The sequence below is a fragment of the Furipterus horrens genome, unplaced genomic scaffold (assembly GCF_987537825.1).
Source record: "Furipterus horrens unplaced genomic scaffold, mFurHor1.1.pri manual_scaffold_7, whole genome shotgun sequence".
Classification (NCBI taxonomy): domain Eukaryota; kingdom Metazoa; phylum Chordata; class Mammalia; order Chiroptera; family Furipteridae; genus Furipterus; species Furipterus horrens.
In genome coordinates, this window is record NW_028327177.1 from 129703459 (window position 1) to 129720370 (window position 16912).

Here is a 16912-nt window from a genome sequence, read left to right on the forward strand (position 1 = left end):
CTTAATTCTAATACTTTATAATTCAACACAACATAACCAACCTCAAGCTAGTTTCACCTTTATCATTGAATTTCATCTTCACTAATATCTGTATAACTGCTAATTAAACACCCCCCCCCCAAAAAAAAAAGACTGAGGCATCTTAAGGGAATGTATGATTATCTCCGGCTTCTTGATTAAGAACTAGAAATGCCTCTGATATGTTTTCCAGAGAAAGTCTCACTCAGGTCCCTGAGGGGCATGCTCACTGCAGCGAGGTGAGTGGACAGAGAACAGGGGGCGATGCGTGTGCCCATCGCTGGAGAGTGTTGCGTAAAACGTGGTGGGCGCACACCATAGACATGGTTAGAAATAACGGACCACATGCTGCCTAGCAATGGATCTTAAAGGCACAACACTGAGTGCAAAGTCACAAATGGAATGAGATTTAGAATGTGATGCCAGCAAGTCTAAATGGAGTTCTTATAAACATGTTAGTTCAATGTCCCATAGGATAGAGCATTTCTAATTGTAAAAGGAAAGTATATCCCAGACTGGGGGACTGGGGGGGGGGAGGATAAATGGAGAAACCCTTGGATAACAAGACAGACGGCTGGATGGCGGATAAAAGGGTGAACGTAAAGAGGGAAGGCAATGGTGCACACGTGCGTATGCACACACACCCTGGATCGCACTCACGGGCAGGCCCAGAGCTGCCCGCCGGGAGTCCTACCTGAGACCGCCGGCTTGTGGCTGGGCTGGCCCACCTGGTGCACACTCTGCTGTAACAGGCTGAGGCACTCCCCAAGGCAGCTGAGGGTGGCAGCAGAGGTAGCTTTCAGGAGCAGCAGATCCTGGTCCAAGGCAGTGAGCGGGCCAGAACCCGGCAGAGACTCAATGGCGTGCACAAGGTTCTTCTGCTGCCCTTCCACCTGGTTCATCATCTACAACATGGGAAGATGGCAAGGAAATGAAAGTTAAAGAGTTCTCCTTTCAACAGGCTATGGAGCCAGCACTTAGCCCATGGGACTGGAGAAAAGTCAGAGGAAAGTGGAGAGAGAAATCATCATCACTCAGATGACAGGTGACAACAGAGTCAGCTCAGAGGGTGTTCAGCACATGAGTCCGTGGACGATGCAGGCCCCCTGTCTAGCCAAAGGCACACATCTTCAGCTCTGGTAACAAAAGAACTTGAGAACTTTCAAGCCAAAAGGGACCATTAGGACCATCTGGGTATAACATTTACTACTCTTCAGTAATAAATACATTACAGGTCAAAGTGCTTGTGACCATCTTGAAGGTTCTTTTACCATGGAAGTTTACCTGAGAGAGCAGACGAGCCGTGGCTTCGCCTACAGCAAGGTTAATACCTTGTTTTTCTTTCAGCTCCTATTCATAATTCCTTGACAGTCTTTTTAAAGTTCAAGAAACGGAAGTGAAATCTAGGCCTGGTGATATATATGAGGGGCACTGGACGAAAGTCAGCACTGCCCCATTCCACCCCCCAAGAACGTCAAAGGGAATGTGACTTCCTCCACACCATGTAAGACACCAGGAGGAAGGAAAACGCAGGGATTCTAGAGCCAGTCCTATTCCACGGCTGAAGCTATGACAATCCCAGATAACCCTATTTTTGTGGCCTGGTTTCAATTCATAACCTACAGATCAGTGGTGTAATTTCACCTTCAAATTGACAGATCAAGGAGAAACACTCAAGAACTAGAAAAGGACTTCACTGGTCACCTTGTGAAGTTCCTCTCCCTCCTGTTTTACACTGTAGCTCACTAAACACGATGATGATTAGAAAGTGCATGTCTAGCAAATAAACAGCCGCTCTGAAAAGCGCAGGAGCTAAACCAGCCTGCCCAGAGTCCTGGGCTTGTCCGCATCGGAGGCAGGGACCCGCTCTTGGTCTCCAGACTCCAGCGCACTGTTCTTCCAGCTCCCCCTGCAACAGCCGTCCTTAATTTGAAGCAACACCCCCTGCTTTGAAACTGTCATTCCCACAGGCTCCTCATTACCACCATGTCACCAGCTGGGGAGAAGCTACGATTCTGTTAGGACCATTGGACTTGGGACATGGAACTCATTCCATGCTCAGCGTTATGTTTCTATTTCCTTTTGAAAACAAAGACTTGCTATTTTCTAGTAGTCCGTGTCGTTGTCTGCTTTTTTAAAAATTCATCCACTGCAATCCTACTCACCAAAATGGCTGCTATTACTTCAGAAAGATTTTTTTTTTCAATCACGGTTGAATATGTTGCACACTCACCCTTTGACCACGTGTATTATTTTGTTGCAGATGACAAAGGTTATACCTAGCCATTCTGGCTTTTAAAACAGTACCTGAGGCATAACAGGGACTCAAGAAGTATTCACGTTCTCCTTCAGGTCTTTGGCTTAAAGTCGCCTTCTGAAGAAAGCTTCCTGAACCACATCACTTAAAACTGCATTTCCAGCCCAACCCTGGGCATGGTTATCCTCCTGACCAACTTATTTCTCTCCACAGCACTTAACCTTTCAACCCAACTTGTAATTTATTTATGATGTTCACTTGCACTAGGGTGAAAGGAGGGATTATATCTGTGCTGATCACTGATACATCCCCAGTACAGTAAATATCTTCTGAATGGATAAATGCATGCCTAAATGATTCCCCAGTCTCACTCTTCTGTCACTCAGGTGTGCAAGAGACCTTTTAAAGGTGCATGTATGACACCTTTAAGTCTACAGAAATCATTATGCTCAATTAGCACAATAAGGCCGAGATTTAGTAAAGGATAATACCTCCATTATCTGTTTAGGCTTGCCAAGAAATACTGCCAAGTAGTTTAATTTAACTTCAAAAAAGATAAAATGTTTATGTACTCTCTGACAGTCACCAATTCGTAGAGCTGCTAACAGCTAGGGAGAAGTGGATTTCAAACTATTTGTTGGAGTCAGCATTTCTGTAACTTCCTACCATAAAATCTTGTCTTAGAAAAATGATGTGTTGAAAGGGAGGAAGAGAATAGAATGATGAAACATATTATATATTATGTTCTTGGCTATTATGCATAATACAATAATGCTTAAGGGAGAAGGTAAGTAAAATTAAGCCATTAACTATATGGAATACACTTGTTTTTAATCAATGAAAAGAACTAACTATATTCCAATTGTATTGTATAGAATATATACTTGTTATTTCACAAGCATAAAATATTATGTAAATCTCAGGTGGCTGAAAACACAAAACTGACTTACAGAATCTTTTAGTGTTTACAACAGAGGCATGGGCCCAGAGATGGAATCCACGTATCTGCTCTCTGGAAAGTATTCAACCGTATTTACTGAGGACCCACGGCCAGTGCCACAGTCAGGACCGCCCTGCTCCAGGGGGCATTTGAACCAGCAGTGGGTACCTTGGACAGTTACGAGGTCTGAGAACTACTGGTGCTGAGAGCGAGGGGGCTCAGGAGCGCTAAATACCCCGCAAGCCAGGGCACAGTCCCATATAACAAGAACTTTCCTGCTCAAAATGCCAAGAGCGCCCCCTTGCGTAATCCTGGGCTAGAGACGTGTAAAGAAACTGTTCTTGGTAAACTGAGCGCCCAAAACAAAACAGGCCTCGCACAAGGCTTGACAGAGTAGACGCCTCCCCAAGATTCATTTTATTCCCCCTTTCCCTGTGATGCTAAACAGAACTTCAGTCTTTAATGACACAATCCATACCAATTTTCACTTTATTTTAGCTTCATTAGGCTCCAAAAGAAATGGAACAAACCCTAACAGGGACACAGGATGCCCAGTCTCCGAGCTGCATACAGTTATTACTGTGCTAACATTTCTAAGACTGGGTGGCACTGATGAAGAATCTTTATCCGACTCCGGAAGAACAAGTTTTAGCTATTTCCATATCTAATTTTAATTAAGGGCACACATGAAAAGATGAAGGGGGCCCTGGAAAGCTCTAAGCAACAAGAATACCAACAGCCAATGCTTCAAGTGGTGCCCTTTCCCCTTCAAGGTTCCTACCCTCTCCATCCAGCCTTCCAAAACGTTGAACCACTTTAATTTTGTAAGTTTCCAATCCGAGCTCTCAGGCACATCAACATCAATCATTTGTAGTGTTTACATACAAACAAAAAAATGCACACCTTTTATTTCTTTCCGGCATTTGGCTTCCACAGCCAGGGACATCACCATCTTGTAACACAGGGTTCAAATGTCAGCGCTCCACCCCCTGGAAACACCAGCTCTGAGGTTGTAAAATTATCAATATGGAGGTCAAGTTGAACTTCCCAGATAAGCAAACTACACAGGGAGGGGGAAATTCTATGGCCCATTTATCTAGCACAAGCAATGGCATAGGCACGAGGAAATCACATCATAGGCATTAATGCTAATCAAATCAGTAGTGACAGCTTTTATTTTATCACTTTATTTCAATAGAGCTGAAACCACTAGCCACAGACCCAGACCCAATGTCATCCAGCTCACCACGCTTGGATCAGGATAAAGAGAGAAGCGGAAGTGAAGGAGGCAGAAGGGGAGAGGGGCTTCATTTGCCTTGATTGCTCTGAGCTGCAAACCTGGGAGCAGGTTTGAGAAGTGCCGGAAAGGCTCAGTCTTGACAGGTCAGATGTCACTGAACACCAGCTTAGTCACTCAACCATCAGTAATCAAAGGACCCAGATTCCTTTTTCTGAAGGAACGAGGACTGCCTGCCTTAGTTGGCAGAGCTTCCTGGGTTCACAGACTCCTTGGTAGCACCAGTAATTCAATCCACCTTGCTTGGAAGTAGACCAACCAATTTGATGTGAGCTTCAAGGTGGCCTTGGTTTGGCATTTCCCCCTAGCCGGGTGTAATTCCAAAACCCCTGTTAAGTCTCCCCTCTGGGTCAGGCATCAGTCCTTGGCTAAATTAGGTACTTTTTCACTTGGCCAAAGTCCTCATCTAAGCTTGAAAGCCACGCTTCAAGGAGCTTTACAACCAACACACACACACACAGCTGTCTCCATTAATGTAGATTTACTATTCCACTACCTTCATTAGCATTACTTTAATATCCCAGAAATGGTTTGATAGCTCATTACAGAAACTTCCTGAAATATCCATCAACTCTGTAATGGAAGCCATCAAATACAGTTTGTACTCTAACATGAATGAATGCCTTCCCTCAAAATCCTGGCCTCCTTGTTTCCACCAATCCTGAACTGGTGTATCTTGTTCTCTGCCCAATCCCAATCAAGTCCCTGTACTGTAAAGCAAGCTGCAAATTCTCAAATTCTGACCCTGCCCTCCCCTCAGAGACACGCCCACTGCCCCATGGAGACAATGGTCTCCCTTGCAGATGTGGACAGTCAAGTCTCTGGTCTTACCAACAACACAATTTGTTGAGAGCAAAAAGGCAAAAGCACAATTCTGAACTGTACACACACATTCACATGCGCACGCATACATTCTAAAAACACTTTCTGAAAATGTGGGGACGAGTCTATTCCATTTCTTAAAAGCAGATTCCTTTCTGTCACATTTTCACCTTTGACTTTTCTACCATCACGTCCTTGCCACTGCCAATAATAACTCTATACCGCACAAATATGAAATACTAATTTTATCTTTACAAACTCCTAGAAAACAAACCCATAGTGATGTTCAAAGGTATGAGATAGTAGCATTCGTAGCCAAATAAATCTGATGACTCCATCAAGCATGTCCCTTTCATTTTGCAGACAGGAAATCTCAGTTCAGAGAAGTCAGGGGCCCTTGCTGAGGTCACACAGCTTCACCACTGTAGTGTCCTCTACACTGTGAGACATGATCCTGTGTACCTCTTTCTCATTCTGGAAGCAAAATTCTATCTCCTGCTTCAGAAACTATGGTAAAGTTTCTGCCACTGTCCCTCACCCCACTCTTTCTCACCACCTGGAAAAAACCTGTGTTCATTTTTCAGATTACAAAAGGCTGGTTCATTCCATCAACCAACTGCCCAACCAAACCAGACAGTAAAAACAGCTAAAAAGAAGTAAAAATTACCTGTAACCCCACTTTCTAGAAGTAAGCACTGTTATCCTTCTGATATTATTTTGAGTCTTCTGATTTATGTATACATACACACAGGTGATATTATTTTAACTTAAAAGGATCATCGCTTTTATATAATTCTGTCACCTTTTATCATTTAGAATGCATAGTCTCTGATGCCTGGGATTCATGTCAAAATAACCCAGTGGGGGTGGGGAAGTAAGTATGAAATGACGCTGTTGATAGCAAAATGGAAGTTCAATGTAATCTTCTCTAATGTCTTACGTTTGAAATTTTTATAACAACAATATTTTTTTAATTGGAGGAAACTACACTGTTATGAATTGAAGCCCCCCAAATTCTTATATTGATCCCAACTCCCAATACCTCAAATATGACACTGTTTAGAGAGAGACTCTTCGCAGAGCTAATCAAGTGAAAATGAGGTCATTAGATTGGGTCATCATCCAATTCGACCGGTGTCCTTATAAGAAGCGGAAAATTGGACACAGACACATTGAAAGCCACAGGAGAAGATGACCTAGAACGAGGAGAGAAACCTGGAACAGATCCTTCCCTCACAGTGCTCAGAGCGAGCCAATCCTTGACGCCTTGACCTTGGACTCTACCTCAAGAACTGTGAAACAAGCAACTTCTGTTGTTAAGCCACCTGGTTTGTGGTACTTTGGTAGGGCAGCCATAGAAAACTAATACAAATGTCACAGACGTCTTTCTACATGAATAAACACAGACCTCCTTTAAATGGCTGCGCTGTACAAGACCTTCCAACTCCAACCAGAGTAGACCCCACCTCTAGAGCAGAAGCTCCTTCGATGTGACCTCACCATTGCAACTTCTCGGAATTATGTAACAGCAAATGCCCACGCGAAGCTTATTTTTATTATTATTTTTAATTCTGTGTGTCAGGACTGAATGTTAACATGCTGGTAAGAAGGAGCACAAGAGACAAAAGGAATAAATTTTTGTTCTCAAAGAAAACACCACAGGCCAACAGAAGGATGTGAAGAGAAGGTAAGGGGTCAGTAAGTAATCATCTTATTCATTCATGACTCACTTGTCTGCACCCTGTGCCTCCCACACACAAAGACTCCAACCTGAAGGGAGCACTATACATGGACAGAGGCGCATTCTCTCTGGACATGAGGCTGGCCCCTCAGGCCCAGTGGTCAGGGCTCCGCAGCAGCTCCACCCACAAGAGGCTACTCTGCTTTGTTTTCATTAAAAATCTTTCCTCCCTTTTTCGGTACAATACTGCTCACAAAAAAATAATAATAATCAAATAGAAGGGAAAAATATACTCTACACATCCAAAACCAGAGAAAATAAATGCTAAAGTCTAGGTGTATGTATACTTATAACATTTCCATGCATATAAATGTACTTTTACTTTTTATGAAAATGGTTGCACATCACACTTGTAACCTTTTTTATTCCATATACCATGTCAATAAATTTTGACAATACTATGTAAAATACTGCAGATCACTCCATCACATAAATGTGCCACACAATTTATTGCCCAATTCCCTACTGCTGGACGTTATGATGAGGTCTAACTTTGTTCTCTGTGACAAATTACAACTCAACAAACTGCACTGGAGCTAAATCTCCGCATAAATTTGTAATGATTTTCCTAAAATAAACTCCTAGAAGAGGAATTGCTTTAACATTAATTTTAAGGCTTTTGTTAAATACTGCCAGCTCACCATCAAAACAATTGTACCAATTTGTATCCCTCAGCCGTGTGTGATTGACCTCTTTCTTATCACTCTTTAAAGTCATTTTTTTAACCAATATCGTAGGCAAAAACAAAAACAAAAATAAACAAAAAAACCCAGCATTTCACTGTTTTAATTCATCAGGCACATCCCCATATAATGTGGAGTAAAGAAGGGTTAAGAAGTGTTCATATCCAGCAACAAGTAGTAAGTAAGCCCCAGAGATCTAATGTGCAGTAGAACGAATATAGACAACAATGTGGTACTACAATCACCAAGCTTGCTAAGATACTAGAACTTAATTATTCTAACCACTAAAAAGAAGACAATCATAGAATGTGATAGAGGTGCTAAATATTGCTACAATGGCAATCACAGGACAATATATAAATGTATCGAATTAACAAGTTGTACACCTTAAATCTACACAATGGTATATGTCAGCTATATTCAGTTTCTTTTTAAATAAAAAGAAGTTTCCATATCTGGTAAAGAAAATGTAAGCAAATAAGACTGAAGAGTCTAGAGAGGATATTTCCTTCAATAGTGTGGAAGCAGCAATGTGGATGCCTGGGATGGGCAACAGTGTAGGGCCCAGGGGCAGGTGGTCCCCAGCAATGGAAGGGAAAAGTCCTCAGAAAAGGGAGGGGAAGGACTACTGGGAGAACCACAAGGATTCAGAAAGATATCAAAGAAACCATAGTTCTTTATATAGGTCCCAGGGACAAGGGAACAATGGGAAGCCGTTCCCAAAGTCCCTACACCCTCATAGTGCTAGAGGGAACGGTTCTACCTAGACCGTGTCCAACTGCCTCATTATTCTGTCCCCAGAACACACTAGGTAAGGGAAGGGCATTTGTCCACATATGCCAAGCCCGCCCAAGGCCCCACCTCTGATTTAACCCAGCATTTACGTTTAAGAGAAAAGCAGAAAGCCGCCCTTTGCTCTCCCTACATTTCCCTGTTTCTTCTCACTGCCTTTGTTTATCTCTGGTATAAAAACCATTTACTGTAACGGTCATTGACATCAATAATAGAAGCACAGCCATTTCACATCTGGCAGAAGGGGAGTGCTACAATTTACAAGAGTGTTTTCACATTCATAATCTCATCCTCTCAGCTCTGCCCTGGCCACAGGGCAGGGCCGGGGACTGGGATTCTCCTTTCTACACACTTGGGGCCCAAATCATGATCTATGGAAGTGGAGAAGTTAGGATTAAAATCCAGGGCTCCGGATCCAAACTTCTCTGCTCTACAGATGATTCCAGATCATAGCACAGCAGGCACACATGCACAGACACAAGAGCACATGCGCAGCTTGGGGCTTACCTAGCATGGCCCTCCACCTAAAAAGTAAATGCTTGGGAGCAAGCCAAGTCACCCCCAGCTGAATGAGAACAGGTCAGACCACAAATTCTTCCCAGGTCAAATCTCCAGAAAAGAAAACATGGCTCATAAACAAAAACTGAATAATGAAAGGGAAGGATTTGTTCTGCAGACAGTGTGGAAGTTTCACTCAATTGTTTAAGTTTCTCTCAGAAGTCCTCTAATCAGAAACTGGGAAACATACATCATGTAAAAAACAAACACTAAAATGCTGCGGATTGACCCACATCAGAAGTCTTCTGGTTGACCTGCCATTTCTCAGCAAATGCTGGCTGGCATATCAGTTTGGGTCTCCAGCAGAATGGAACCTTACAAACCAAAGCTCAGCGAGGATGAAACAAAACCATTTTCTTGAGTCTGTGTTACATTTGTGCACTCATATGCCATGTACACGCTCAGCCTAACTCAAAGAGCCTCCACATTAATTGGACATTTAATCTCCACTTTGGGAAATTCTTTTATTTTGCAGGGAGAGAAGGTTGCTTATAAGAATTCCTGAAGAAAGCATGCCAAACAGACATCTATATTCTCACTTCAACTTGGTAGCATATACAGAATTCCCTCACTTATCGCGGGTATTACATTCTAGACGCCCCCCACCCCCACCCTACCCCCTCCGCAATAGGTGAAAATCCGCGAAGTAGGAACCTTACATTTATTTTAGTATTTATATATATTTTAAGGCTTTATAAACCCTTCCCACACACTTATAAACCGTTCCCACTCCCTTATTAACCTTATCTACTCCCTTATTAACCTTTTCCACACTTTTATAAACACTACTTATGTTCTTAAACATATTCTACTCTTAAACCTATGTAACTTTAACAACATACGTATATAGTACCACAAAATCCCATAATATAGTGAAAAATTCGCAATAAATAATTAAATATAATATTTTTTAAAATCCCACAATACAGTGAGGCCGCGATAAGGGAGCCACGATCTAGAGAAGGACTACTGTATTATTTACCTTAAACGGGGCCTTAGCTCTTCCTAGTAAATGCCTGCTAATCTCTTTGAAAACTTACTGGTTTCAGTTCAAATATCTACCCAAAGTAGCAGACAACAACATAACAACATAATTCCCCTTTCCAGCTAAAATTAATTTCACTAGTGCCAATTATTTTCAGGAAATAAATGCATCTCTGAAGGGCACTTTAAAGAGGGGGAAAAAAATTGTACAAGAACCTCATGACTCCAGGCAAATCCTTTACAGCATCTGAGTCTTGGCAAATGAAACTCTGGAGAGATAAACACATTTATCAGGAATCTGCTTCATTAATCTGAAAGTGAAATTTATGTTAAGGGATAAGCCACCAGTAATTAATATTTATTGTATCCCCCCTGGGTAAGTGCCACTGCACTCACCATTTGACAGAAGAGAGAACACAATTCCCACACACAAACTACTTAAAATGTCATCCTCAAGGTGCTCAAATATGAGACAGAATCATAATATGCAATAGACTGTGCTTTGCAAAAGAGCTAACCATCCTTTGCAGATGCCTGCACTTGAAATTGCTTTCCAGCGATGGAAATGAGCTGGCCCGAATCCATTCCAGCTCCTTCTCCACACTTCCTCATGACTTTGGCATACACTTTTTAAAAAGTAGGTGTAAGATTGTATATAGCCTGTGATCGCTATTCATAGAACTATACACGCAAAAGGAACTTACAATTAGTTCCATATATATCTACTCCAGGTCTCAGCATACTGACTGAATCAATCAATTAATCCTCTGCACACAGTGAACTCTTTATGGGAAGAGCTTAGAGGAAATTATTCATCAAAGGACTATTCACAGGAATTGCGCGACTGATGGATGGACTGGGATATTTAACCCAAATTGGGACTCTGATACGCTATAAGGATGTAGACCATTTACAAATACTTTAAAAATGCACTTCAGAAGATTTATGTGTCAAGTGGAACATCGGTCAACACTTCCATCTGAAACAATTAGTTCAATAATGAGGTACCTCCCTAAACTTAATGCTAGTGTGGCATGAGTGCCAGGGTTACGCAGCTTCTTGTCAGAGGGTTCTGGAAGGATACAGCTATATCGCGGTTCACTTATCGCAGCCTCACTGTATCGTGGGATTTTTTTTTTAATGTTATATTTAATTATTTATCACAGATTTTTCGCTATATCGTGGGATTTTGTGGTACTGTATATCGTTCTCGTTGGCAGCCGTCCGTCTCGAGAGACGATGGTGTAGCTTCTTAAGTCTATCTGCACCGCCGAGAATGGCTGTGCAGTCCAACTCGGGAGTGACACAGTATCTGTCTCCTCCCGTGTTGAATCGACATCTTGCAATGACGCTGGAGTGTCCTCTCCAGTGAAGCTGAAGCTACAGAGCCTGGGCAGGGTGATATGGAGGGTTTGCTGTTGCCCATGCAGCAGACCCCCCCTCTCTTCGCAGCTGAAGGGTCCAAGGGAAAGACAGAGTCGATACAGCTTGGGTTCAGGTGCACCGCAGGAGTTGCCAGTGTTGACTACAACGTCAAACCGCCTTAGGGACTCCGGCTCCGGACTTTCTGTCAGGGTTTACTCCCTTAGCCTTTCCCCTGAAGAGGTATGCCGCAAGGCAGCGGAGGTTTTTTGGAGTCAGAGTTTTCCTTCTCTGATGTGCCCTGACTGGAAGATCGAACCAGCGACACTTAGCTCGCAGGCCGACGCTCAATCCACTGAGCCAAACCAGCCAGGGCCGGTACTGTATATGTATGTTGTTAAAGTTACATAGGTTTCAGAGTGTAGAATAAATGTAAGGTTCCTACTTTGCGGGGGTCTGGAACATAATACCTTCGATAAGTGAGGGAACACTGTATTAACTTCTTATAAATGTTCATGATAAACACCCAACTCCAACCAAGCCCAACCACCTGACCTCTTTTTCTTTCATTTACTTGTAGGACCACCTCCTAATGCAAAATCAATACAGCCCAGCAGGTTAGGAATTTAAGAAGAGACAAGCGATCAAACCACAGTCCTTTCTTAGCTTCCACATGTCCTGATGATTTCCAATGTCTAGAAAACAACCCAATCAGCTGTGTGACTTGTTCTCTGGTATCAGGTTCATGGGTCTAACACTTCTGCTAACTTTGTATAAATTAAAATTGCCGCCGCGAGCTCTGGATTTTGCTACAGCGTTAGCCAACTCCCACGCAAGAGCCCTCTGGAGTTTCCCCTCTGAAGCTGATTAAAACAGTCCTCTTTTTCACAAGAATCAAGTCCTCTCCTCCCAAGACCATCACCAAACCTGAGGGGAAAAAAAGGAAACATCTGGCCCTGGCAATGACCTTGGAAACTATGGGATCTGAAACAGAATCATGTGGACTTCTCATCAATAGGGGCTTGTATATATCTTATCCCTGACTTCTCATGAATACGACTTTGCACCTCTTAGTTTTTCTCTCAAGTGACGTCTTGCCTACAAATCCTTTCCTCTTCACGGTCCAAGTCATCCTAGGCCTCCAATGCCCAGCTCAGGGCAGTGCTTCTGGATGAAGCTCTCCTCATTTCCCCAGGCAGACGTTACCAGTCCCCAGGCCCCTAGTCTCTCCAAGCCTTGCTTCGAACACACCTTTCTTTCCTTTAAGGTCTTGAGGTCAGGGGAGCAGCGCCACACCCATGTTCCCTTAGCACCTGGCTAGTGCAGGGTGACACTCGGTTTTTAACAAACCACTCCATGCATCCTTCAGGCTTTGGGTCACTGCTTCGGACTGTCCAGTATAAATGCTCTACTTCAGTTATATCTATGTCAGTCGCCTAATGTGGGCTAATCTGGGCCTGTACAGAAAGCAGGTGCATTTTCTCCCTCAGGGCAGAAAACACTTAGAAATGACTATCTCCCTCTAGACTTATCCGTGTACTGTTAATTCCCTGTCTTTAAACTCGCCATTTAGAAAATGTGAAACATTAGCTGTTCTTGCAGATATTTTGTCATGCTTCCCACTGCAAAATAAACACATGCTGTAATTCTTTCCACAGATTTCACTCCAGGCACTAAATTGGTTTTATTATCATGTAAATTCAGTAGCAATAAGAGGTAACAATCAGCATGAGAAAATGTCACTGGATCCCTTCAAAGATTTCTGACTATGTATGTTACCCTGCACTCCACCCCAAAGCATTAAAAAAAAAAAAAAAAAAAAAGATTACATTATCTGAGGAATTCAATTCCTCTAGTTAAAAATAAAAACTGTAAAATATTACTTCAAACTGAAATATATGGTACATTTTCATAAAGCTGGACTTATTTCAAGAATAATTTTCTCAGGTCTCACTCACATTGGGCAAGTATTCTCAACAGTTCTATAGCTCTGAAAAGCCTGGTTAATCTGAAAAATAATGACCAGCTTTACCCACTCCACTGCTGCCCCCTGCTGACCAAAAAAGGGGAACCTTTGCCAGACACTGCCCTCTCCTGAGCAAAATGGCAGCTGTGAACGAGAAGCCCACTGGCCCACTGGGGGTCAAGCCCCCTGGAGAGTAAGAAAGGGCATGGCCACAATTCCTAAGTGGCTTTAAGAATAAGTAGAGGAAACAAACATGTACATATGACACCATCAAAAGAACAGTATGAAATTATACTGTTAAATTACAGGGTGAGGCTGTCAGCCTAAAAGGATTCTGGAAAAGGTGAGACAGAGGAAGACCGAGGCCCCCTAAAGGCTGGTGGTTCTCAGCCTTCTTCCTCTAAGGAACCCCACCTCGCTCAGCATGGGACTCTGTTCTCAGTAATTTGTCCACATCAGGAAATAGGAGTATCCAGCAAACATTCATCTAATACATGTAACAGCAAAAAAAAAAAAAAAAAAAAAAAAAAAAAACAGATAATTGCTTGATTTTCAAATGGCAAAAACAGCTCATGGACCCTCTATCGAGAGAAGGTTCTCAAATCCATGAACCAACCCAAAGATGTTTTCTCAATGGGCTTCTCAGGTCTGGGAACACTCCCAAAATTGATTCAGTGACAAGATTATGCGGCTGGAGAATTTTCCTCCTGAGAATTAGGAAGTAAATTAGCTTTCATGAGATTCTCAAAGGGACTTGTCCCAACAATAAATCAGTCAATAAACAAAATTTAAAATCTGTTGGCCTAAGGATACCAGGCTAGGAACTCCGGGCAAAGGTGAGGAGACAGGGTGAAGAGAGAAAAGATCACTTCTGGGGAGACGTCAGCCCTCCCTCCCATTCCTATTCTGAGAGGCTACTGTTTGGGTTTAAACTGAGGAAAAAATATCTCCTCTTCCTTCCCATCTAACTCTATATACTTTAATACCACATAACACTTCCCTTCAAAAATTAAAAAAAAAAAAAAAAAACATTAAGGCAACTGTAAGACTATACTTTCAGGGGTCATTTTGTTAAGGCAGCTATTTTAGGCTGTAATTCTTAATTTATTCTGTGTGGTCAGTTCTCCTTGGCAAAGAGGTCAGCCACTGTTTACAGAAGTTCACCATCTGATATTGTTATATATATTACAAGTTACAGAAACTGACCCACTGAAGTACCTACAGACACGTCTGAGCTCAGCTTCATGGAAAATTAATAACATATAAGTTCATACCTAGTGAGTCTGCTTATTTATGGAGGGTGTGCCTTTCCCCCCACCCCACTCCCCAACCCCCAGAAGCAGCTGAGTTCAGGGTGTGAGTGTACAGGCTCCAGACCACCAACTAAGTGCAAGCTGGGACACGTTGTTTAATCTTTCTGGACCTCAATGTTCTTACCTGTAAAATGGGGCTCATAAGAGTTCTTATCACATACGCATGTTGTGAGGAATGAATCAGTCAATAACTGTGACCACTTAGAAATCTTCCTAACACACAGCAAGTGTCATACTGCTGTTCCCACTACTGCCCCTACTACACGATTCTTGTTTTGAAGGGTAAATGCAATTACATGTAAAGTGCTAAACACAGTAACAGGTATGTAGGAAACACTCAGTGAATGTTAATAGTGGAAAAACAAGCCCAGACATGGAATTGCTATCCTCCTATTTCAGCTAGATATCATAAAACCTATTTAAGAAGCAATACATTCGATGTAAACCATATTATACTGCTCTCATAGAATCACGTGCCTTCTCTATCATAAAAAGTAAGTCGTTACCTTATTTATTTTTGAAAGTAACTTTACTCAGTTGCAGTTAATTCTCCTTATTTGCAATAGTTATGCTCCCTGAAGTTCTCCACAAGCACTGAATTAGCAAATACTGATCTCTCTTAAGGGAACTACATGGGGAGGTTCCTGTGAATTTACAGTGACATTTTCATCAACTGAAATGCCATTTGCATTATATAGGTTTGTGTGCCAATTCCTTGCAAAACAAACTAGTTTCATTAGCATTAAAAACTGGCTTTTCTACATAATCCTCTTCCAGTGTTAACACTTAGCAGGTACAGTCAATTCTCATTATTCACAGCAATTATGTTCTCTAAAATCTCTATAAACAATGAAATAGCAAATACCGAACCATTATTCCTAGGGCAAGAAGTGTATGTGTACACATATGCATATATATCTCTCTCACCTAGACAGAGATTATCATCTTAAATGCTAAAAAAAAACCTCATCCTGGTAGATTCTATTTTCTTTACCAAAGAGAAAATGAGGTTCAGAAGTGTTAAATCCCTCACCTGGGGCCACCCCACTAACAGGTGTCGAAACTGGGATTCCAACCACATCGAACTGGCCGCAGATGAGGAGTCTCTTGCCTTACACTGAATCGCCCCCTCCCACGTCCATTCTCTGGTCATCTCTGTGTGACAACAGGAGCAAGAAGGCAGAGCATCAGCTTTAGACCTTAGCTGGGAAGCTGTGCATTGGGCAACAAATTTTTTATGTTTACCCGTCTGCAAATGACCACAAAGTACCATGGGTATCAATTTGGGGAGTTACAAATAAATGTTAGCAAATCTTGGAATAATGAGGACAATGTTTTTAAATCTTCATCACCAGTCTCTTGATCTTCAGAACCTGTCTCACCTGCAAATTTAACATTTTTTTACACTTATCCATTGCCTTCGGAAATATATGAGCTAGCCAGCGCTAGCCAAGAAGCATTTAACATTTTCCTGACCCTGGGTATGGGTAACGTGACCGAAAATTTATTTGGCTTTTGGCCCCACACCAATGCTGTCCACCACACTTTTTAAATCAATCATCTATCTTATGAATCCATCAATTCAGCTGCTTTTGCATAGCTGCATCGTGCACTATAGATGTTACTTTAGCATCTCCGAGAGCGGCCTCATACAGATCACACATTTCCTCTTCCCTTTTCTGGATGCGCATTATTTTTGCTTCCTTACCATGGAACTCGTGGCCAACAGCAGTTATGACTCCCACCCGAACAAGGGTCCTCTAACACACACATTTACTCCATCAGATACATCACAGCCCTCTTGCACTTGAAACACTTGACAGCACTTCTGCACCAGACTTGGAGGCCACTTAAAACAGCGAAATCACCAACAAAAAGCACAAACATGTGGCACTAAATATATCATGACAAGAACATGTGTCCGTGAATGACCAGTTAAGCATCTCCAGGACTGATTCTAGGGTTACAGTTAAATGATAGTGAGTTGGCAAATTTGCAAATGCAGAATCTATGAAAAATGAGGATCAACTCTATATATTTAAATTCAGATATTTTTAAAGCCTAGCGCTATCATGTTAATACAAATAAACTCAAAATCAAAAGGAAAATATGTCATGTATGTGCACAGACATGTGTGTGTGTGTGGTTATATGAAACCATTCCACACACAATTATAGGC

The 16912-nt window shown here is 42.1% G+C and overlaps 1 protein-coding gene across 3 annotated transcripts in view; it reads right to left on the reverse strand.

Moving 5' to 3' along the window:
- The window catches only part of OSBPL10 (oxysterol binding protein like 10), a 258565-nt gene that overhangs the window by 81623 nt on the left and 160030 nt on the right, over positions 1 to 16912 (reverse strand). For all 3 annotated transcript variants that reach the window (XR_016512427.1, XM_090284422.1, XM_090284423.1), the window contains one exon: positions 713 to 923. Coding sequence is in view for 2 of the 3 variants with exons in the window: in XM_090284422.1 (XP_090140548.1) it covers positions 713 to 923 (211 nt within the window). In the remaining variant the exon portion in view is untranslated. The remainder of the gene's footprint in view (positions 1 to 712; positions 924 to 16912) is intronic.